Source organism: Pleurodeles waltl, chromosome 5 (genome assembly GCF_031143425.1).
Source record: "Pleurodeles waltl isolate 20211129_DDA chromosome 5, aPleWal1.hap1.20221129, whole genome shotgun sequence".
NCBI classification, from domain to species: Eukaryota; Metazoa; Chordata; class Amphibia; order Caudata; family Salamandridae; genus Pleurodeles; species Pleurodeles waltl.
Window position 1 is genome coordinate 1,401,109,358 of NC_090444.1, and position 23,950 is coordinate 1,401,133,307.

Here is a 23,950-nt window from a genome sequence, read left to right on the forward strand (position 1 = left end):
AACAGGTTTCGCCTACGTGAAACCTATTGGCATTGTCAATTTTTTAAATGTTGCACAGCAGAACAGGTTGCTGTGCTACATGGCTTAAAGTAAATTAAAACAAAATGCTATGCTGTGGCCTATGTTTACTGTGTCAGTTTTGTTTGGTTTACTTTAAGCCATGTTGCACAGCAATCCGATTTGCTGGGCAATAGAAAGAAAGAAGACGAGCTGAGATAATTTACATATTGCAGGATTCCCCATTGGAAACGCCCTTTAATTAAACCCAACATTGCGGTTTTTTTCTTGCACAACTCGCACTTACTATAATTAATTTCAAGGCCTTTTTCTGAGCACGCAAGTCCCTGCGTTTTGTGCCACACTGCACAAGCAACCAAAAAAAAAGCAGATGACTAAAACTGTTACAGTGCCAACTGTTCACAAGGCTTTTCTCCTGTTTTAAACGAGCAACATATATACATCGCTTACCAGCTCAAAATGAGCAACCTTATCTAACGAGCAGTGAACCCCTGGTGAGTTGCTAAATGAAGCTGAGCGTTGATTGGGCTGGACAGACAGGCGCCACCACTGGCTTCTTTCTTGCTGAACACTCCAAATGGGATGTTCCCCAGCGTGCCCACCTATCCAGTCCAAGCACACTTATGACAAAGCGATGGCCACTGCGTTTGCACAATTAGAATGAGAGGTACATGCTTGGTTACTGTCTCATCGCTCTTTAATTAAAAAAAAAAAAAAAAGATTAAAACGTTTTTCAAAGCAAATACGTGACTAATTTGTCTTTGGAATCTATGTTACCACTTAACACATTTTATTTTATTTGTACAATGCTTCCTTTGGGCTTATTTGTGGCTGCACCTAAATTAATACATTTGGCAAATAGATAAATGGGGATGTGTAACTAGAATATAAAAAATATTGAAACAAAATCGTTCTGATGTTATAATGCTTGCCACATCTATGCACTGGGCTTCTATAATGTTTGCCCTTAGACCATTACATTTCCAATTCACAATGTTTAATCTCAGGTAAAGGGTACATGCTTTCATTAAGGGCCAATAGATTGTTGCATTTGCCGTTGTACGCTGCTTTCTGAAGAACGTCGATTTTTGTCTGACTTCCAAAGCAGATAAATACACTTCGATTAGGTCATGTGGGTTAAAGAGAATGAGGTGGGGGTAAAAGGTTATGTTTGATGGTGGGTTAAAAAGATTGGAGGGTGGGAGGTGGGTTTCGCATAGGCGAGTGGGGACAGGGTGAGCGAAAGGAGGGCGGGGCAGAGGTTGTCAGTTGGAGATGTCATGCAGTTCTTATTCTGATAATAAGACTCAGTGTTTAGGGAGGCAGCACCAGTGAGTTTGGGAGACTGTCAACCCCACACCTCTTGGAAGCTTTCAACCTATCTCCTGGCTATTCCGTTGTGCCTCACCTTCCCAATCAGGAGAGTGGTGATTTGTGGCAACTTAAAACTGACACTGTGACTCCTCAGCAATTTGTAGAAACCTAACATTCCCCTTTTTCTCAGTTACTCTGTGACTCACACAGGCCAAGGCCGGACACAGATGCAAACTGGATTTCAATGTTTTTATTGAAGCAATTGCATCCTAGTGTAAAAAGCATGAACTGCAATAATGAAGCTGATGGACTACAATACAGTAATCATGACTACAACCAAGAAAAAGAAGATAAACAACCTCACCATTTAGGATGATTCTAGAAAGTCTAGAGGTTCCTGTCGAAACCATATGTCTAGATCTGAGAGCATAGTGAGTAGTTATAACCCTTCTGCCTGTCCCAATCTAAGAGAGTAACTTTGTGAGGGACTACAGAGGTATGAACGTGTGCATGCCAAAAAGTAAAAAAAATGAAAAAAGAGTACTTGTAGCAGCCTGTGACCAGTGGAAGAACACTGGTCACAGGAAGCAAGTAAGCAATGGATGGGCTCTAAGCACTTTTTGAGAGCATGCGTGCAGACGATACCTAAAAAGGGACGGCTGGCGTTTTTTGTGTACAGTGCCCTATTTGGATTATGATTTAATGTCTCAGTTTCAGTTATGGTCCTCCTCTTTGCTTCATCACTTCACCAAAAAAACACTATATGGCATATCACTTTCTCAGTGTGGCTTCATTTGTAAATAATTGTGTAATGTAAAATACATTTATTGTTTAAATATATTTGATGTGAAAATAACTGGGCGTTCGCAATTACTTGCTCCTACCTGCACAAATCGCATTCTGGTTGGAACTGGCTCTTACTAATTAAATTACCTTTCCTATACAGCATGCAAGAAGTGTTTTCGGGAGAATAACTCCATTGTTTCTTGAGCCTCGCTATGCCGCTACTTCAATTGCTTAAAATAAAACTAAAATAAAATGAGGCCAAATAAAGGATGCTGCAGTTGAGAAACGGAATCACAGAACTGATAGGCGCATCCAGTCCTTGCTGATTTGTTTTTGTGAGAATTTAAAATTAATTAGAACATTTAGGGGCATATTTATACTCCGTTTGCGCCGAATTTGCGTCGTTTTTTTCGACGCAAATTCGACGCAAAACTAACTCCATATTTATACTTTGGCGTTAGACGCGTCTAGCGCCAAAGTTCATGGAGTTAGCGTCATTTTTTTGCGTGAACACCTTCCTTGCGTTAATTATATGCAAGGTAGGCGTTCCCATCTTAAAAAATGACTGCGATGCATATGCGTCGTATTTATACTCCCGGGCAAAAATGACGCCCGGGAGTGGGCGGGACTAAAAAACCCGCATTTGCGCCGGATTTTAGCGCCTGGGTCAGGGCAGACGTTAAGGGACCTGTGGGCTCAGAATGAGCCCAGAGGTGCCCTGCCCCCAGGGACACCCCCTGCCACCCTTGCCCGCCCCAGGAGGACACCCAAGGATGGAGGGACCCACCCCAGGGACATTAAGGTAAGTCCAGGTAAGTTTTTTTTTTTTTTTGTGGCATAGGGGGGCCTGATTTGTGCCCCCCTACATGCCACTATGCCCAATGACCATGCCCAGGGGACAGAAGTCCCCTGGGCATGGCCATTGGGCAAGGGGGCATGACTCCTGTCTTTGCTAAGACAGGAGTCATTTCAATGGGGGATGGGCGTCGTAAAAAAATGGCGCAAATCGGGTTGTGGCGATTTTTTTGCCTCAGCCTGACTTGCACCATTTCTGGACGCCCATACGCCATTTTCCCCCTACGCCGGCGCTGCCTGGTGTATGTCGTTTTTTTTAACGCACACCAGACAGCGCCGGCGGCTAACGCCGGCTAACGTCATTCAATAAATACGGCGCCCGCATGGCGCTTCAGAATGGCGTTAGCCGGCTCTAATTTTTTTGACGCAAAACTGCGTTGGCGCAGTTTTTCGTCAAAAAGTATGAATATGGGCCTCAGTCCTTGTGTGCCAGGCGGTAACATAAATTGAGTTTGTGGTGATGTTAGAAATAAACTTTGTTCATTGAACAATTGCCACCTGTTCTTACATTACATTGGAGATCATTTTACCGCCACTGCAATTGCTGCTTTCTTCCCTGAACATTGATGTTTAAAAATAAAAAAAATACTCTTTTGTGCTATTATTGTGGAAGTATAAACTGGCAATTTTAGATGCTTTGAATAGATCTCCTCTAACCCTCTTTGTAAGTTTAACCTGAATGACATGAAATCCAATTAATGGCAAACTTGTGTAGCTGTTTTCCTGGAATTCACGTCCCTGGAGACGTTATTGCTTTTAGACGCTTTAACAGCTGCAGTTTTAGAACACCGGAGATTTGGAAGACTGGGATTTTTTTTTAATGTTTTGAGGTTAGGTGCCTTCTGCAGAGAAGTAAGAACCTTGTGGTTATTACCATAGGAGCCTGGCTTATTCTTTCTTGCATGCGGCTCCAGAGTTGCACGCTTTTTTCTGGAAGATAAAAAACAAAATAGGCCTAGGTAATAATAGTATTTTTTCTTTACTTCTTATAACGGTTTATACCGCATTTGGTGTCCAGTTCACTTTTTCTCTTGTCCCATAGGGCATCGTGTGCTTGAAGATACTTGTCACATTGGAGTTTCCACAGACTAAAGCGCCCTCTTTGCCCATTAACTGGGATTGCTCCATTGCTACCTTTGCTATTTAAAAAAATAGTTTACACGGCCAGGCCCGGAATATTACTTATCCCTCGTTACTGTGGACAAAGAACAAAGCAGACTTCTCACAAAAAAGCAGCAATGAAATAGTAAGTATTTTACAACACCAGGTACTGAATATTTATCAGGAGGAACATCTTCTCTTAGATCAGGTGCTATTCTTTGTCCGACTTAAAAAAACAAAAAACAGATTTCAGTAGTAGCAAAGCAGACAAACTATGTAAGCACATTAAATCCCTAACACGCCGAGTTTAACATATCATATGGTTTACTTCGATAGTGATTATGCTGAGTAAAAGTTATTTTCAAAGTACTCAAAGCCAATTTGAGAAATGGCTCTTCACAGCTGAGACCGGCCTTAAAAAAATACTCTAAGGGCTCATACATTTCATTATAATTGACGTGCAATCCACTATAAAAAACAAGCATTAGTAATGCCTATATCTGTGGCTTTAAAGGAATGTTGTATGGTACTGTGAAGTATTCCGAGTAAATGGTATGGCAATAGATATGCGTTTAAGTAGAAGCAAAGAACTGTAGAATAATATTGGTGTAGGTTAAAAGGTCAGGTGACCGTTGCACTGTCAAGCCAGACCTAAATATTCATGTATGTTAATGACGACCCTCCTCATCTGTGCTGCTCACAGGGAAAGCACAACTTAAATTGTCTACTTGTAGACAGTTTAATAGCATTCCAATGTCCTATGTGTGACCCTAAAGTTTAGATTTAGGCAACTGGATTAAATCAAGCATTTGCAATGCAACGGGTCTCGCGTTTGCTCGTGTTAGAGCTGATAGCGTTGTAAACTCCTAACTCGACTTTTCACCTATCGGCAAAAGTGCATTTATGTACGTAACCCGAAAAAGTGCAATTAACTGTGTAAAGTGCTCGACTTCTGCCAAGCGAGATCGCGCTGGGAAAATAGAGAAAAAGTAGTCCACGAGCTGGACAGAAAACAGCGAGCCTCGCATGTTTTCTATACTTGGTCGATGCGCTCGAGGAGGGCTAGCCACCGGAAAAGGCATGACATGTGCATGCCTTCCACTAATGAAATCAAGCAGATTCTAACAGGTAAGCCCACAAGCCAATGACAGACACTGACGTGACGTGGACAGGGCTCCGAGCCCTTTTTAATTACTAAAGCGTCTCGCTTAGCGAAACGCATGCGCAAGCGCAAGCGCATGCGACGCAGGCTCGAACCTAAAAAACTATCAAAGCTGTGTGGAGGCCAAGCACTTTTTTTTTTGGTGGAAGCACACAACTTATGTCCTCTCAAAGCATGTAGTCCTGCTCCAAGCATGCGAGTTGAGCCAAAACCCCTCTCTAGTGACGCCCACATAATTGTCTGACAGCTGTGCTGTCCAGCCAGACCATAAAACACAAATTAATTCACTACTGGAGCCATGGAGAGACAGAGCACCTGTATCGTGGGGGCTCCTGGGAAGTCTGGTGAGGGGCCCCATTCTGCCGAACAGAAGATCTGCACCATTCACAGCCACTTAGTCCATCACTGTCTGGTTCCTGGTGCAGGAGGCTGGGCAGGTAGGAGTAATGGGGTGGTAGAAATCATGTTTATTGGGCAGCCTTCCAGATGCAGAGACTTTTTTCCCGGTTTGAGGAGTGCCTAGGGTTGGTAGTATTTTCTTGGTTCTGGCTGACACTGAACCCAAACTCTGCAGCCATCCGACAAAAACCTTGGGATACTCCAAAGGCCCATTAAACACTAGAGATTTTAAAAGGTATGGGATGGCGAGCAAGGTATCCTATGACAAATCGAGCAAGCACCACAGATTTCCTTCTGAGCTGGCAGAAGGGCGTGGAGGTCACATAATTTTGTTCCGGTTGCATAGCCTAGGCCGCAATCGAATTTGTTTTCTGATGCTTAAAGATAAGGTTTTATATTCGCCAGATAAATGCTGCTCATTTGATTGATCGCAGAAGGATGACCAGCCAAGAGTCAGCCCAAGAGTATTTATACCTTTGGCCTGCAGATTACACTCCGATATTTGAAGCAGGCATATTAACACAGGGTTATGTTTTATATGTAAGGGCATGTGGTGCTTTAGGCAGTGATCAGCAGGGCTCTTTACTGTTTCATTGACCAACGTCGCAGCATGGAGGAGTCTTTTGTCTGGCATGTTAGATAATGGGTCTTTTTAATTATTTTGATGTGATGTTGATAGTTTGTTTTGATTTGAAGGAGGACCCCTCTGTGACCTGCTATGTTGGAGGTTCCACTGAGACTTGAGCCACGTTAAAATATTGCTTTTTAGCACACTGCCATGTAATGTATGGTGCAGATCAAACTGAATTGTTTTTTTATGAACTTTTATGAGAAAACGCCATGATACTCCATTTGTGAATCTCAGAATTGGGGTAGCGTAGGTTTCGCGTTTCCTAAATTGAAATCTGACGATTGATCCAGGTATATGCAGTAGTGGCTGATTCCACAGGGCTTTCGCAGTTAAATAAAAATCTTTCATGCCTGTTTGTAGAACACTTTCTAACTCCCCCAGGAATGTCCCCTCTGGAAACAACGTATGCTATGGTGTGTGCGACACACATGCTAGGGTGGGCCGATGAAATGTAAACACATGCTTGGATCATGGCACTTTGTTCTAGCATTGTCTTTTGGCAGCAGTCGTTCTTAGCTGCCAAGTTCACATATTGCTTATATGTGACATGTCCGTGGTTTCAGGGTACTTATGAGTGATATTCTACTGCCAAATGTGTGACATTGAGTGACACTTTCTCACGAGTAAATCAAAGTAATGAAGCTAGTGTGCAGAAATAAATATCAGAAAAAGTACTGCCTTAGAGCAATAAGAAGCTCTAAAAAACCTTAAATGTGCAGAGAAACCCCATGAAATGTCGCTAACTGCATGATAGAAAATGTGTCCACCCTACTTCCCCCACACTAACGAGCTTGTGTTTGTCCTAAGATGACAAGTTTCACACCTATTTTTATTAGGCCAAACTACTAGACATCAGTGATTTTTTGTTTTGTTTATATCATAAGGGGAGCGGCCCCTTGGGCAAGGGTCGCTCCCCAGGTGGGGAAATTTATTTTTAGGCCATTTCTACCCCACCTGGGGGCAGATCGGCCTATTTTTGTTAGGCCAATCTGCCCCCAAGGGGGCCAGAAACCACTAGACACCAGAGATTTTTTGTTTTGTTAATTTCATGCAAGGGGCGTTCCCCTGGGGGCAAATTAATTTTAGGCCATTTCTGCCCAGCTTAGGGGCAGATCGGCCTATTTGTTATTAGGCCGATCTGCCCCCCAAGGGGGCAGAAAACACTTTGGCACCATGGATTGGTGTGTGTGTGTTTTGTTTAGGGGTGGGGCAGCCCCTTGGGCAAGGGTCACCCCCAGGGGGGGCACATTAATGTTGGCCATATCCAGATTGGCCTATTTTTGGAAGGCCCATCTGCCCCCAAAGGGGGCAGAAAGCCCACCAGAGACCAGGTAAGATTTTTTTTTTCTAAATAAGAGGGTGGGGGAATGGCCATACCCGACCCCAAATAAATGGGGCCAAATTTGTTCTGCCCAACGGTGGGCAGATGGGACAATTACCCTGGATTCACTCCCCAGGGTGGGGGGTAGGGAGGTGGGGTAGAAAGCATACTAGAGGTTTGGGAATAAAAGAAATAAAAATAGTGGGGTGGTGGCTACCAACCAGTATGGGCCTGGTTATGTTCCCACCCCAACTGAAGGGGGGGTAACAGTCTTTCAGCTCTCTCCCCGCACATTAAAACATCTTATCCCACAGCAAGCAAGAGGACACTTGATTATTTTGGGTTTTGGTTTTACATTTGGGGCATGAGAGCTTGGCTAACTCTCAAAATCGTCCCACTTGGAATGGTGAGGAGTGCACTTTTTGGACTTTGGGACGCTGCCATGTAGAAAAATCCACAAGACCTAGACACATCTGAAAAGTAAACATCTGGGTGATTCCAGGCTGGTGTGCTTCACATGCACCCCGCACCATTTTCTTACCCACAATGTCCTGCAAACCTCCAACTATGCTGGAAATCACACATTTTTCCCACATTTTTGTTATGGAAGCTTCCGGGATCTGCAGGAATCCACAAAATTCCTACCACCCAGTATGGTCTCATCTATACCGATAAAAATTCTGCTGCCCTTGTCAGCCTAAAAATGTTGTTTTTTTAAACTGCCCTTTTGGACCCTCTTTGGTTCCCCCTCAATTTCAACATATTTTTGGCTCTTCCCTATTACAGGCACTTGGCCCACCTACACAAGTGAGGTATTATTTTTACCGGGAGACTGCGAGGAACGTTCGGTGGTAGGAAATTTGTCCCAGTGCAGTAATCCCACACAGAAATGTTGGAAAGATTAGATTTTTTTTTTTTTAGCTAAATTTGAGGTTTGCTGAAGATTCTGGGTCAGAAAACATATGGGGAAATCCACGCAAGTCACACCTCACGGGACTCCCTCGGGTGTCTATTTTTCAGAAGTGTATGGGTTTGGTAGGTTTCCCTAGATGGCTGCTGAGCCCAGGACCAAAAACGCAGGTGCCCTCCCACCCCCGCAAAAAACAGGTTGTTTTGTATTTAATGATTTTGATGTGTCCAGATAGTGTTTTGGGGCATTTCCTTTCGCGGGCACTAGACCTACCCACACAAGTGAAGTACCATTTTTATCAGGAGACTTAAGGGAATGCTGGGTAGAAGGAAATTTGTGGCTCCTCTCATATTCCAGAACTTTCTGTCACCGAAATGTGAGGAAAAAGTGTTTTTTTTTGGCCAAATTTTGAGGTTTGCAAAGGACTCTGGGTAACAGAATCTGGTGAGAGCCCCACAAATCACCCCAGTAGGTGGCTAGTTTTCAAATATACACAGGTTTGGTAGGTTTCCCCAGGTGCTGGTTGAGCTAGAGGCCAAAATCTACTGCTAGGCACTTTGCAAAAAGCTCGTCAGATTTCAATGTGAAAATGTGATGTGTCCATGTTGTGTTTCCTGTCATGAGCATAAGGCCAGCCCGCGCAAGTGAGGTACCATTTTTATCAGGAAACTTGGAGGATCACAGAATAGCAAAACAAGTGTTATTGCCCCTTGTCTTTCTATACATGTTTTCCTTCCAAATGTAAGACAGTGTGTAAAAAAGAAGTCTATTTGAGAAATGCCCTGTAATTCACATGTAGTATGAGCACCCCGGAATTCAGAGATGTGGAAATAACCACTGCTTCTCAACACCTTATCTTGAGCCCGTTTTGGAAATACAAAGGTTTCCTTGATACCTATTTTTCACTCTTTATATTTCAGCAAATGAATTGCTGTATACCCAGTATAGAATGAAAACCCATTGCAAGGCGTAGCTCATTTATTGGCTCTGGGTACCTAAGGTTCTTGATGAACCTACAAGCCCTATATATCCCTGCAACCAGAATAGTCCAGCTGACGTAACCGTATATTGCTTTCAAAAATCTGACATCGCAGGAAAAAGTTGCAGAGTAAAAAGTGGAGAAAAATGGCAGTTTTTTTCACCTCTATTTCAATATTTTTTTTATTTCAGCCATTATTTTCTGTAGGAAAACCTTGTAGGTTTTACACAAAGTACCCCTTGCTGAATTCAGAATTTTGTCTACTTTTCAGAAATGTTTAGCTTTCTGGGATCCAGCATTGGTATCACACCCTTTCTGTTACTAACTGGAAAGAGGCTGAAAGCACAAAAAAATAGTAAAAATGGGGTATATCCCAGTAAAATGCCAACATTGTGTTGAAAATTGGGTTTTCTGATTCAAGCATGCCTGTTCCTGAAAGCTGGGAAGCTGGTGATTTTAACACTGCAAAATCTTTGTTGATGCCATTTTCAGGAAAAAAACACAAGCCTTCTTCGGCAGCCCTTTTCCCCATTTTTTGGGGGAAAAAACAAAATTTTCAGAGTTATTTTGGCTAATTTCTTGGTCTCCTTCAGGGGAACCCACGGAGTCTTGGTACCGCTAGAATCCTTAGGATGTTGGGGTAAAAAAGGGCGCAAATTTGGCATTGGTAGCTTATGTGGACAAAAAGTTATGAGGGCCTACGCGCAAACTGCCCCAAATAGCTAAATAAGGCCTTGCACCTGACGGGTGAAAAGGCCTGCCAGCAAAGGGGCTAAAACTTTCACTGGAGAAAACTTCGAGCTCTCTCTGGGCCGAACATTAATCACCAGATTGATCCTGACGTTTTAATTGTCGCCTGAATATGGCTGGAGGCAAGAAACCCTGCGGCAGGGGCTTTTAATACTAAGATATGCTTGCAAACCTGGCGCCCCCTCCCAAAGTCAGCACCCGATGCGGTGGCACCAGTTGCACCACGCTAGAGCCGGCCCTGACTTCACCAACTGTAGCAGGCAGAACTGCAGAGTGCAGTCAGTGCATTGCATTCTGCCAGAGCAGCATAAGGTCTGTGCTGCTTGTTTCAGTGCTTCCAAGGGTGACACTTCCGTCTCACTTGTCTGCCTCAGCACCGGAGGTGTCAGGAGGCGCTATAAATGCATGACTTATGCATTTAAGTGCGGTGATGCTAACTGCCTCACTAAAATACATTACTCTAACCCCTGATGCGTGGTACTTGGCAGGGCTGGGTCATTTAGTTGCTATCTGGATTTAGCGTTCTCTTGTTTTCCTGATAGTCAGTCAAAAACTATGAAAATGAAAGGGGGATTCCAGTAAATGCTTGCAGTCTTTTCCAGCTATGACAAGGCAATTCCGGGCGTAAAAGAAATCGAGAAAGTTTAGATTTCTGTAGAGCACCTATCTGCAATTTTATGTGCACATAATGTACTCTACTTGCTCAATGTGTATTAAATAAGAAAGATGGAGCAAAAACTGTCAAAGCAATAACTGTACTCTCTGGTTTGCTGAGTTGCAAGGCCCTTTTACTTGCGGTTTTGACCTATATTTTTAAGCTCACTAGCTTAGCTATTTGGAAAACTTGATGCTGCTGTTACTCAAAGCCATTCATGGTAGACCTTCAGCGACTTGACAGCTATTCAACACTTCTGGCACCAGCACTCCTCTCAGTATCCCCTGCCTGAGGACTCCATCCGGGTTGTTGGGATGGAAAGTCTTCTACATGGCTTTGGAGACTTTGCTTCCCTGCCCTATGTTGATCTCCTGGCAGGTCACTTGAAAGTACTGTAGGTTTTCTTATTCTCTACCTCAGTGCACATGACAATCACACATGTCCATTGAGGGTCTTCCTCTTTACATGGATTAAGACTGGAGCTTGTCTTTGAGGTTGAGAGGGCATGTATAATGTGCCCCTCTTTTTACAGGGTGGCTGCTTACCTCTCTACACAGACTGTGGTAGACTGCCAGTAGTAGCAGCATTATTCTATGCTCGGGGCTACCTGTACTCTTTAGGAGAGGCTGCTTACCAGCTCCCTCCTGGCAAAGTCTGTGCAGTCTTCCTTACTGGTTTTCCTTTTACCTCCATGGTATATGAGATGTGTGTATTGAGAGCCAGTGGGCTCACCGGGTGAGAATAGTGAACCATAGTGTTTAACGTGAACCCAACTGATATCTGTTCTGCTGGACATTCAAGCTCCCCCATGCCCTTCCCTGTTTTCAGTAGAAGCTTGGTGGGTTGGGGTAGGCACAAACTCTTATCTGTATTTACCCAAGACTCCCTCTGCTGGGACTGCCCCCCTTTCCTTTCTGCTGAGTGATGGTCAGGGCCTCCAGGTCTGGGGTTAGGACAGACAGGAATTCCTTTCTGGGGAGTAGGGCATACAGGGATAGTCCTCCACACACAGAATGATCACGCAACAAACATGCAGGAAACATGCCCTAGGAGATAAGATTAGGTTACATAGCTCAGTTCAATAAATTTATTCAGGGGTAAGCACATCAGATGAGTGTGCACCGTGTGGGATGACTATCAACACATAATTATGGGTTACAAAAAAAAGCTTACACGCTCAACCTTCTAAAAAGATATGTTGTGGGTTGTGCTATTATCAAGCCTTGTCGCCTTCATCATTTGTCTTCCTGCTTCCTGGTAATAATCAAGCTCCCTTCATTTTGTGATGAATAATCTGGTCACAGAAGGATTAAGGTGACCTGTATATAGGCGCCTTGGTATTTTGTTGAAAATGTGTTTTCCTGAGGTGATGCTACAGTTATCAGATCCATAATGTAACATTTTCTTCTACAGAAATGCTCAATGTATTCTTTATTTGAAAAGGGAGCATAGAGCTTCTGTTTGAACCAGTGCGGAAAATAGAAATTGTACATTTGCATGGCTGAGCTTTTTATTCAGTCACATCATGGAGTGTCCTATGAATTTTCCAAATTCATCATGCAGCCAAAAGCTTTACTCATGAAATATGACAATTTTTATTGTGAGTTCTATGAGAGGGTGCAAAAGTTAGAAATGAAAATGCTTCCTTGTTAACCTTAACCAGTTCAGAACTAGGAGTGAGGAAAGTCCATGGTAGTGGTTGGGGCTGAAAACTAAGATTTATGGCAGTCACATGAAAAATACATACGTTTGTGCCTAGTGTGAACAGTGGAGAGGTTTGAGGCTTTGGAGCTGTCCTTATTTATGACCCCTGTGTTAGTTTAACCAAGAGACCTCTTCTAAAGTGGCATCTCCACTTATGCAAGTTACATCAGATAAGGGAAGACTAGAAGAATGTGTTCATCGTCAACACCATAAATCTAATGAGAAGATGCAGTCCTAGCTCTATGATGTTATTACTCCAGCACATCAGTAGTTGTTTTGGCTTTCTGCACAAGAACTTTCCCCAAAAGTGGCAAGCATTTCTGTTTTTCTCCATCAAAGCTGTACTAAGCTATAAATGACTGGATATATGATGTCCTGTACACACTGTTGTCTCCTTGCGGTGCTTATAACTTGGCATATTAATCTGTGTTTTTTGTTGTTTTTTTGTTTACAAAATCTGAGTAAAGATTTCCGAACTTAAGGTATTAGTGTTCAGGCTCTTCAGCCAATATTTTCTTTAGCGCGCCTTATAACCACTCGACATCCCCATCCTACGACCATGTCTCTCACATCAGAGTCCCAACCCTCGCGCAACGATACCTCATAGTTCAATGCATTCTGTTATTGGCCTCAGCTCAAACACACGTAGATGTATTCAGATGAATAATTGGTATGTTTGCAAAAGTACAATGGCATCCATTTCACGTTTCTAACAATGGAAAAATGACATGGGTGGAAGATGTCAACCAGTAGGATTTATTGACCTGGAAAAGTATGAAAAAATGAGGGTCTGTGATCTTTGGAAATGAGTAGAGTGTAAGAAATATTCCCCAGAAGAAGGTATATAGAAATATCAATAAGAAAAGTTCTAGCTGTCATGTCAAGATTTTTAGATTCTATGAAAGACGCAGAAGCAAGGATTATGCTTCTGTTTTCTTTACTGAATAAACACAGTAGCCAATCACATTAAGGATAACTTTGAGCTACACTTCCCATGAGCTCCAGCCCACAGCATCATCCAATCATATGGCCTCCCTGCTTTATAAGTGTTTTTCCCTGCTGTATAAATGTTGTTACACAATAGCCCTTCCTCTTTCTTTGCAAACTTCAACAATAATGTATCAATAACTTGGGGGGGGGGGGAAGAGGGGAAGGTGCGAGGAGCCTCTTGAGCAGGAGGGGAGTATAACTGCAGGTGGAAACCATTGCCTGTCTGCAGCACCCAAGAACATTACCGAAGACATGCGCAAGGAACCTTTACTAATGGCTCCAATGACAGCCACACAAGGCCCAAGAAGACATGACTTTCATGCGCCTTTAGTGCACTCACTGTGCTATATCCATTTCTTTCCAGTTTGTAGATGCAAGCTGGGTGTGTCCGAAGATGCCCTGCGAGGTCTATTCATCGAACTGAGTGAGCATATCTACTTCTGAAACTAAGGCAGACATGCTGGGGAATTTTCACAAAGTTCCCTAAAGAGAATGTCGTAAACTATAAAGAAGGGTATTGTTTGGCACACGGGGTAGTCTGTGAGAACATAGCGTATGTCCCAGCCACCGTTGTGTGCAGTACTGTGCCTGTAATGCACTTATACAGAAAATTGAACATCTACTAAGTTCTGATAGAGGATGAACATGGCAAGTAGGTCAAACACTGATACCCGTCATTGTCATTCAGTGCGAGCGCAGCACCAATGGGTTTGAATCCATAGGTGTAGATGATGTGCATTTGTACTAGCTTTACTATCTGCCCTCTACATATCCAATATCCCTGGGAAAGAACACCTACCGTAAGCTTTTCTTACCCGTTCATATCTCTGTCCTCAGCAGAGTCCTAGTATGCCCTGCGAGGCCTGTTCCTCAAACTGAGTGAGCAGATCTACAGTTGAAACTAAGGCAGACATGATGGTGAATATTACCTAAAGTCTCAAAAGTAAAAGACCCCAAAAATATCCTGTGGGACTCATTCTCCAACACTTCTACTTTTGGGTTGAAAGTGAAGCTACAAATTGAGTTTTCACACTTTCAGTCAAGTAGAAATGTTGGTGACTATGTTCCACAGGACATTTGTTTGGTGTATTACACTTAGCCAATGAGATCCAATCAGGGTGGCCCTTGTGTAGTATACATAAGCTCCCTAAAAACACTTCAAAATTCAGTCACACCTTTACCATTTTGCAACACATGGTACTCCGTGACAACGTGGCATGTGCTCTGTCCACTAGTATGTGCAGTGTGGGGACTATAATAGACTATATCGAACAGAACACCAACCATGTTCTGGCAGCAGTTAAAGGTGTTGAGCAGGCCATAAGGAAGTCCATGATTTCCTTAAGTAGATGAGCTAAAATTCTTTGGCTGCTTGCCTAACAAAGCAGTGGCCCATAGACGTTCGGTATCCATGCACAGCCATTGAAAGGTTTAACCAACGGCAGCTCCATCTCAGTCGATTTCCCAGATGTTTGCTTCTGTATTCTACAACATAAAGCAAGCAAGGAAACAGAGGCCTGGCTGAGTTGGGCACTGGGACACTAATAACGACTCTCCTGCCGCTTTCCATGCTCCGAGCACACTCTACAGCGACAACTTGGATGATCCTTTTTGGGTGTTTTAGGAATGCGATCAGCACTGTCGCTCCTGCAGCCTTGCCACATCCTCCAGAACATATGAAGTGAAGGCTGCTGCTTCTGTAGCAGCAGTGAGGCTTTCAGTCACCGATAACTGGAAGTCAAGGAAAGACATGAGTCTTCCTGTGGTTGTCTGACGATAAACAACATACACATTGTATGTTGCCATCTGGATCAGGTGGGTAAAAAGTTTCTTGTACCAAGTGCAAGTTTTAAGACTCACATTGTATGGTTGAAGAACCTGGTCGTTCTTGTCCACTTCGCCCATGTACTCATTGTAATCAAGTATACAGGTGGACTTGTGGACTTCGGCCATCAGACCCAAAACCATGATGGGGGAAGTTCTCTCATCATGAATTGTAGTGAGCACGTACATCAACCCTATCCGAGAAATTGACTGCGAGCAGTTGGTTGGAACGCAACACAGTACTCTGGGATTTCTGGAGCTTCTTGCAAACAAGCTCTTCTGGGAATCCTTTGCGGTGACCACAAACTGTGTTGCAGGACACCCTGCCATGTTTGTAGAGCTCACTGAACAGCTCAACTCCTGTATAGAAACTGTCCACATAAAGGTTCCAACCTTTGTGAAGGAGAGGCTGGACAAGCTCCCATGCATTCTTCCCTGTGACCCCTAACATAGGAGGGCAACCTACAGGGTTTAGCGTTAAGCCCTTCTCTGTATACACTCTCAGGCTGTACACATAGCCAGTAGAGCTCTCAAACAGCATGCGCATCTTGATGCCATAGCGAGATCTTTTGCACGCAGTGTACTACCTGAGCAGCAGCCGCCCTTTATACAGGATCATACCCATTGTTGCAGACTTTAGTGCTGGTGGCTCCCAGTAAGACAATAATTTTTGGTGCTTCTGCCCCATAACCTCCTCCTTGTGTGCCCTAACCACCAAGCAAAAGGGCTCTCCATCGCCCCTCTCTTACATAGCTTTGATTTGTTTTAAAGCACTGGTAATGGCTGCCTTTACTAATAGACTCAGCAATCCACATAAAATAAAGATCTGTTTTTGTAGCAGGTATGTTAACCCTCTGTGCAAAACGCTGATCTAACTCCCTAGCAGGAAAGTAATCACAAGAGCTATCTTCACGATTCGATTTTCGATTGGTGAACAAAAGGTATGTGTGTGTGTGTGTGTGTGTGTACATACACGTATACAGTGCTATCTCTTTCAAACTCTCTCTCTATATATATATATATATATATATAACTTTTTTATTTTATTTATATGTGCGGTTTCCCTGGGGGCCACAATAGGCCTCCAGGGAAACTGCCCATGTATAAAACAAAAAAGGGATAAATATATATCTGGAGAGGTAGAGATAAAGTCTCTCTGTCTCAGTGTGTATATACTGGGGCCGATCGTGGCCCCCAGGGAAAGCAAACATCTTTCTTAAAAAAAATGTGCCCAATCAGGAGGTCAGTTTGTGTATTGGCGGGCCCCCCTGACACTTTCACATTCTAAATATATCTTTTGATTTAAATTTCATTATCCCCTGGGGGGTGCGATCGATGGGGAAAAACAAATATATAGGAAGGCCCATTACCATGTGGACTCCCCTAGCTTATGCTAGCGGCCATTTTTTAAAGAAAAATTATTCTCCCCCAGGAGGGTGCGATCCCTGGTGTCAGTAAATAGTTGTGGCCTGCACTAGGTAGGGTGTGCGTGTGTCGGCCATTACTGTGCATACCTCTCGGCACCCTCACATACGCTGCAGTAATCATACTGCAATATGTAAGGGCGCCCAGAGATATGCATAGCAGTGCAGCCAGTAGTTTTTTCTTTCGAGATCTGTTTGTTTGTGTTTACAAGTGTACAGAATAATAGAGAACGCATGGCGCCGTATATGCAAAAAACTGGTACAGTAATACAGTAATAGGATGATATTGCCAGAGAAAGATGGGAAGATACCGCTCAACTGTAATTAATGAAGGAAAAGTAAGTGGCACACCATTGCATTCCATGAGTCTGACAACATTACACAAATGTGCATTGTCACTTTAGGTAAGGAAGGTAGGGCCGGGGGGAAGGGATTAGGAAATGGAGGCAAACAAACAATACACTATAGCAAGGAAGAATAATTTACAGCATTCAGGTTTTAGCAAAAGATGTTCGGCGTTGGCAGGGCTGCAGTTGCAGACGGACCTCCGTCCCACGAGCCAGGCCCATAAGTGGGAGTGTGAAAGTTCTGACCGTTTTTCCCTTCCCCAAACACCCTGATCTCCAATAACCCAGACTTCAGATTTGTCTTGTGGGGAGCTCTTCTCCTCTGCCATGGCAGTTTTGGTCCAAAGAGATGGCAGCGAAACATCACTGGTTGACATTTTGCAAGGCATCCCGCAGGAAGAGAGGGAGGCAGAAAACCGCCTCAAGAGTCCGCACCCAGGAGTGCAGCCGGTTCCCAGCCGTCAAGGTGCTGCTCATGCCACAGTCAGTAGCGGGCACGTATGTCGCGCCGCAGTCGTGGTCACTTTGTGATCAGCTGGCAGGGTACATATGGGTACATATGGGCTTTTTGTCATCTAAGTTCGTTCCTGCAAAGCTTCTCGACAGGGCCCTGGACTCCCAACCTTTTGTAGCCGGTAGAGCAACCAACGAGTGGATCTTGCTGCAGGGGGGCCATTGCTGGTGCACAATCTCTGATGAAGGAGGTCAGAAATAGCACACCAGGCATCCAGTCATGAAAGGGCATTGCAGATATGCAGGAGGGGTAGGGCCCAGAACGGTGCGTTGCTGCAACAAGCAAGTCCATGCCCTCCTCCTACCCTATCCCATGTCACCCAGGTAGGTATATTCGATGCTCTTCAGCTAGCGGGGATATCCACATCGTCCTGCTCTGTCAGCCAAGCGGGCACCACATCAGGGCAGGTGGGCAGGAGCATGGCATTTGTCATAGCTCCATGTAGTTGGTGGTGGGTGTGCGTTCCAGTGTCTGTTCTCTGGTGCCCTCGGTTTCTCAGCCAGCACGGAGCCTGCAAGTAGTAAAAAGAAGGGTGCACGCTGAAGACCAGTAAGTGTTCCAAAGAGGGTGGTACAGGTTGAGCCAGAAGTGGTGGGGTCTGTTGGGTGAGCCCAGGCCCCCTGAAATGCACCTCCTCCTCGATGTGTTTGCTCCTGGTACCCTTTAAAGATTGTGTAGGGCAGGGCACTTGCGTGGTCTCCCATCCGTCTCCGCAATCAAAAAATGCTGGTGCTATATTTGTATGCGCTTCAGGGATGGTTGTAAGGGAAGGCAGGAGCCCCAGACTTCTCCACAGGCACAGGTGCAGGCGGCAGCAGCGTTGTATTTCTCACCTCAGGGTATTGAAGGCTTCACCATTGTGGCAACTCCCCAAGCCTGCCCCCGCAGTGATGCGAGATATCAAGACTCATGGCCCTCGTCCAGGCAGGCAATGCTCGAGTGTTCACCAGTGGCCGACCCTGCCGCCTCCCACAGGGCTGGGCTCAATCGAGTTATGTGGCTTTACCTTGCTTATCAACCTCTCCCTCCGCCCCAGTGGGCCGCCCCACAGGCTGATGAGTACAGCTGTCCTAGGGCGCCAGCTCACTGCTGTGTTGGAAGGCATGTCCACAGTTGTGCCAGGAGGCCAGTCAGGAAGGCTAGTCCTGGAGTCCCCGGCCACTGCCCTCCTCTGTGCTCCGGCGTTCCCAGTCGGTTGCAGCGATGTGGGCGATGCACCCAATATTGCAGAGCTGCCAGGTCAGGCCACTCACGGAATTTTGTCAGCCGCTTGTCATGGCCTGGCAGTCTCCACTATAATTGCCCATCTGAGGGGAGGGTGAAGGTAGCCTGCTCCACTGTTATTTTGGTCACGAACCGGCCCTGATGCTTAAGATGGCAGTGGAAACAGAGAGTGGGGCCTGATGAGACTGAGAAGTACAACTTACTCCATTTCGCATCAGGCCACACCCCTAGGCAGTGGCTTTTAGACAGGGCCAGAAGAGGGAGCTGTCCCGTTTATGTAAAAAAATCACTGCAAACGAAATTTACTCTGCAGTGGTTTTTAAACGTAGAGGAACTACTCCCTCTTCTACCCCTGTTTAAAAACCAAGAGTGCTGATTAATTCTGCCGCCAGAACAGCAGAATTTATTAGTAATTCTGTGTTACAAGACTAACAAGGAAATTCCTTCCCACACCTTTTTCAGACCTGTAGTTTATGCAAATCTGTAGCTTCTCCAATCTGCATAACCAGTGTGGCATGTCTATGAACTGCACAGCTATAGAGCCCCATGTCGCTTGGGAAAACTAAAATCTACATCATGAATGCTTCAAGACCTCCGACCATGTTCATGACCAGCCCACCAGCATTAAACATGAAATGGCAATTGTTGACAGATTAGTTTTGTAAAGCTAAAACAGGATATCTTTGATCAACTCTATGCATACTAGTTAATTATTAGATATTGTTTCTGGTAAACACAACTAATTAAAACCCTGTTTTAAAGGCACCTTTACTAATAGTTCAAAGAATTAGCTGGAGTAATCTTACAAGGGTTGGGATAGAGGGCTCAATTTTAGGTTACCAGTTGACTGAGTAGTAGGCTTTAGTTCATTAAACAGAGAGATTGTAAGGTTCTAGCGGCTCAGTGGACTAATGCACCCACTGCATGATCGGTGTTTGACCATATGGTCACGTTTGAATTTCAGTGGGGTCCACTTAACCTTTCATCCTTCAGAAGCATATAATGAGTACCATGGAGTTGTGCATCAATTAACATGTTTTTTAGTGCCAAAATGCACGAGGGCTTTTAGGTGAACATGCAATGTACTTAGACGTAGATGGTCTTCTAAGTTTTATTTAAATATATTTATACGTTACTACTCATACTCTGCGCTTGTTGTCAAGAACTGCCTTATTTTTGTAATTTATTGAGTTGTCGAAGTGAAATTAAGCAAGGAGACCGAGATTGTGGGGGTGGTGGGGGGCAGATTGAAGTGAGGAGGGCACTTATGGAGAGCAGAAAAAGAGTACATTTTTAGCTCTATAAATATAATATATTCATTGATTCAGTAAGCCACAGACTTAACACTCCTCTAAGTGCATATACGTGTGTGTCCTGTGAAGGTTGACCACTGCCATTATCTCTACGTTCCAGATTGATTATACAGGAATAGACTCTTCAAATCCCTGCCACAAATGTCGAGATGTCTCCTGGAACGTCACTTGCAATTGCACCATCGACTTCACCCTGGATCAGCCTTTTGAGGTGAGTGCGCCAAATGGCAGTTTCAAAGTGTACATCACAGCCAGCATCCCGCAAATGAAATGTTTTTATTAGCCACAAAAGTGTGCTCAGTATTGTTCCTTATTTGCATCTAGCCTGCTACCCGTCATGGTTTTTGCATTTTCCTTTTTCTTACGAAATGCCATCATGGGCTAATAAGGCATTGGTGATCATTGTGCATTTTTGGATTGTTAAATGAAACGCATGCTATTTAAAAAAAAAAATTCCTAGGGTTTCATCATATTGCTAATTCTTCATTCTCCCCATTAATCTTCTTGTATTGAAGAATTTAATCTGCAGCAGATGTTCAAGAAAGAAAGATAAAAATCAAAATGTCATAATTTATTTGAATCTAGAATGATAGAATTTGAAACTGTACAAATTATATAAAGGCAAGCCTTCTACTTAAATCTCAAAATCAGAGCAGTGGTACTGAAAAGTATCGAACACGAGCTCAATTAAAAAATACATTAATAAAATGTTTTAATATAAACAAAATACGTAATGAGCTATTTAAAACCACCTTAGTGCGCACCTGCAGGAACACCCGCGTTGGTTCACGATTTCCCATTAGCAATCACTGTAGTGGAAGTATTGCTAGTTTGAATTTTTGTATATGTAAGGAGAGTTGTTGAAGAATGCACGTCTGTAATTTGAAACACACATGGTAGATTAGTGGCAGGATTAGCTGTAAAAATACTTGCTGTGCATACTCCTGCCATCTAGTGGTTGGTCTCAGACGTGTGGAAAAAGCCTTGAAAAAGCCCTTTGAGTCACGAGGTAGCGACTTATCCTATTACTGGTAATGTGCGTGGGCATGAACTCCATTGTTAAATTTGTTTTTTCTGCTCTCTGGTTTGAAGGTGAATAGATAGGTTGATGCCTCACAGTGTTTATCGTTGAATGTTTCACAGCTTTCTGTTCCCGTTGGTAAAAACTATCATTGTTTTCAATCCGTTTGGTGTTGCTGCATCCTTCATGGGGCTCAGTCACCGGCTGCTATTCGATGCCTCTCTTGGGTTCGTAGTCCTAAGCAGGGGAACCTCTGGATGCCTAACCATGGAAAACGTCGACCAGGAGTGCATCATTCCCTCAATCCACCACTTGCCTCATCAAACTCAGACAAAGCACCGCCCTCAAAGGGGCGGGTGTCGAGGCCAGAAGTCCACTGCCAGGCTTTCAGTCCGCCACTGATGCTGCCCATGGTTGGCAGGGACAACAGGCCCCGATCCAACTCTGAGTCAGCCTTCAGCACCAAAACAGCTGCACAGGACCTGGCCTCCGGCACCGACTACCCCTTCAACACCGACCGCTCCCATCCGCGCCAGTACTGAAAGCGCCCTTGAAGCTCACCTCAGAGCCAAATCTTACCTCTGCACCAGCGGCCCACAAAACACCTTGGTGCGAAGCGCCCAAAGCCCTCTCCTCTGCTGTTCCAAGGACCAGGAGCAACACATCCTGCAGTGCTTATAGGAGGATAAGCGGATCTTCATTCACCCACAGAGTGTCGGGATCAACACTCAAACCCTTCCAACAGTTCAGAGCTCTGTTCCTCACAAGAGGAAGCTGACATTCGATGAGGCTCTTGTCTGGGACCCTGCTCCACCACCCAAGATCAAGAAGCACCAGGCAAGATCATCTAGAACATCACTATTTGATGTGCCCTGGATGCTGCTAATGCTACAGCATGGGGCATCAACGCCAGGGCCCTTATTCAACGTCATGTCTGGATGCTTGTCTGTGGCTTTGGGCAAGAGGTGCAACAACATCTGATTCATCTGCTCTTCGGGGAGCACAGCTTCGGACAGCAGGTGAATCAGATGTGCACAAGATTTAAAAAAAATAGTCACAAATACAGCCAAGGCTATGGGGGCTCTCCAAACACCTTCTACCAAGGGTTTCTTTCAGAGGTCCAAACATAGAGGGGGGGGTCCAAGGTCACCTCCCCATAGGCATCTATCTCTTACCACAGGCAACAACAGACTCCTACACAGGATTATTCCAGAGGAGGCTACAGTTCCTGTGGTGGAGGAAAGAGTGGTATGGCTAAAGGAGCTTCTCTGCCCAGAAGTGACTCACTCACCCTTCCCCTTGATCACACTACACCTGTTGGAGAAAGACTGCAAGGTTTTCTTTCACGGTTCTTCACGGGTTCTTCAACAATTGAAGAATGAGGTCATGTATACGACTCTAATCCTTATGTTTCAAAATGTACTAAATACTATCAAACAAAGTATATAAATCCTGCCTGCTCATATTTCTCCCTTCAATCTACAAACATTTTAACACTCTAGTTATGAATTAATTCATACATGTTTCCTTTTGCAACATTTTTTTTTTCTTGTATGCTTACATTGAAAATAAAATTATATTTTGAAGATTAAGAACAGAATTTTAATTTTAAATTCATTTACAGACAACAAGCCCCAACACAAAACAATTGAATGTGTGCTTTGTGGTTTGACTGTCAATTGTAATGGGCAGCATCTTCTTTCAGTAGCATGTGTTCAGGTTTATGTTCCCACTCCTAGACCAATATTTAAGAAAATGGCAATGCTTTCCAGTAGTGTCACCTCTTCTAATTTTTCTTGTATGTTAATGTGACAATCATTTAAGCAAAAGACATAACTTTGTCAGGCGATGTATTTATTGTTAAATGTTTATGACTAAAAGGTGTTTCTCTGTTCCATCTAGAGCAATGTGTTTATGTATTATGGGCTGTCCAACTTTTACCAAAATCATCGCCGTTATGTTAAATCTCGAGATGACAGCCAACTAAATGGAGACAAGACATCATTATTGGTAAGTACATGATGAATTAATGTGCATGGGTCCCCAGTCTTTGAAACATTTCGATTTGCAGCAATTTCTGTCTTTACTTACGTTGGTGATGACAGTCTATGTAAAGTCAAAATCCTGTCTGTTTATACCGTAACCAGTATTCAACTCCAGTTGGTATTCATATGCATGTTTAATAGCAATGTAAACATATGCCTGTTCCCTTGTCTTCCAGGACTAAAACCCATCTTTTCCGTCACCTTTATAATGTGGAACCGTATTCGTGACGGCCTTCACCATACATTCCTCTTTATTGTGTCTGGTGAACTTTTGCTCCAGTTATCCAGTAACCCTATCACTATGTGTACATTTTATCCACCCTTGCCTCACTTACTACTCTTTTCCCATCTGAACATATATAATCCTTACTCACCGCTCAGATTTACAGTTCATATGTCTATATTTGTAATTTCCTATTTCGTTCATCCTCATGATAACACTTCCAAATTATAATTATTTTTAGTGCGCTCTCCCTGTAACCAGGTTGAACCTGTATTCACATCTTGTTTCCATCAGATAGCCTCCTTTAACGTCCAGATTTTTTTTCCCGTTCTGATGTACACCTCAATATTTTTTTTTCATTTAGCAGTAGCTGCAGTTAGCAAGTGTTATTTTGCTCACAACCAAAGTGATATTATTTTTTTCCTTCTGAACTTTAGGAG

At 43.9% G+C, this 23,950-nt stretch overlaps 1 protein-coding gene across 1 annotated transcript in view; it reads left to right on the top strand.

Moving 5' to 3' along the window:
* The window catches only part of TMEM30A (transmembrane protein 30A), a 131,784-nt gene that overhangs the window by 20,423 nt on the left and 87,411 nt on the right, over positions 1–23,950 (top strand). The window contains exons 2-3 of the mRNA XM_069235669.1: positions 20,322–20,432; positions 23,145–23,252. Of these exons, the coding sequence (XP_069091770.1) occupies positions 20,322–20,432; positions 23,145–23,252 (219 nt within the window). The remainder of the gene's footprint in view (positions 1–20,321; positions 20,433–23,144; positions 23,253–23,950) is intronic.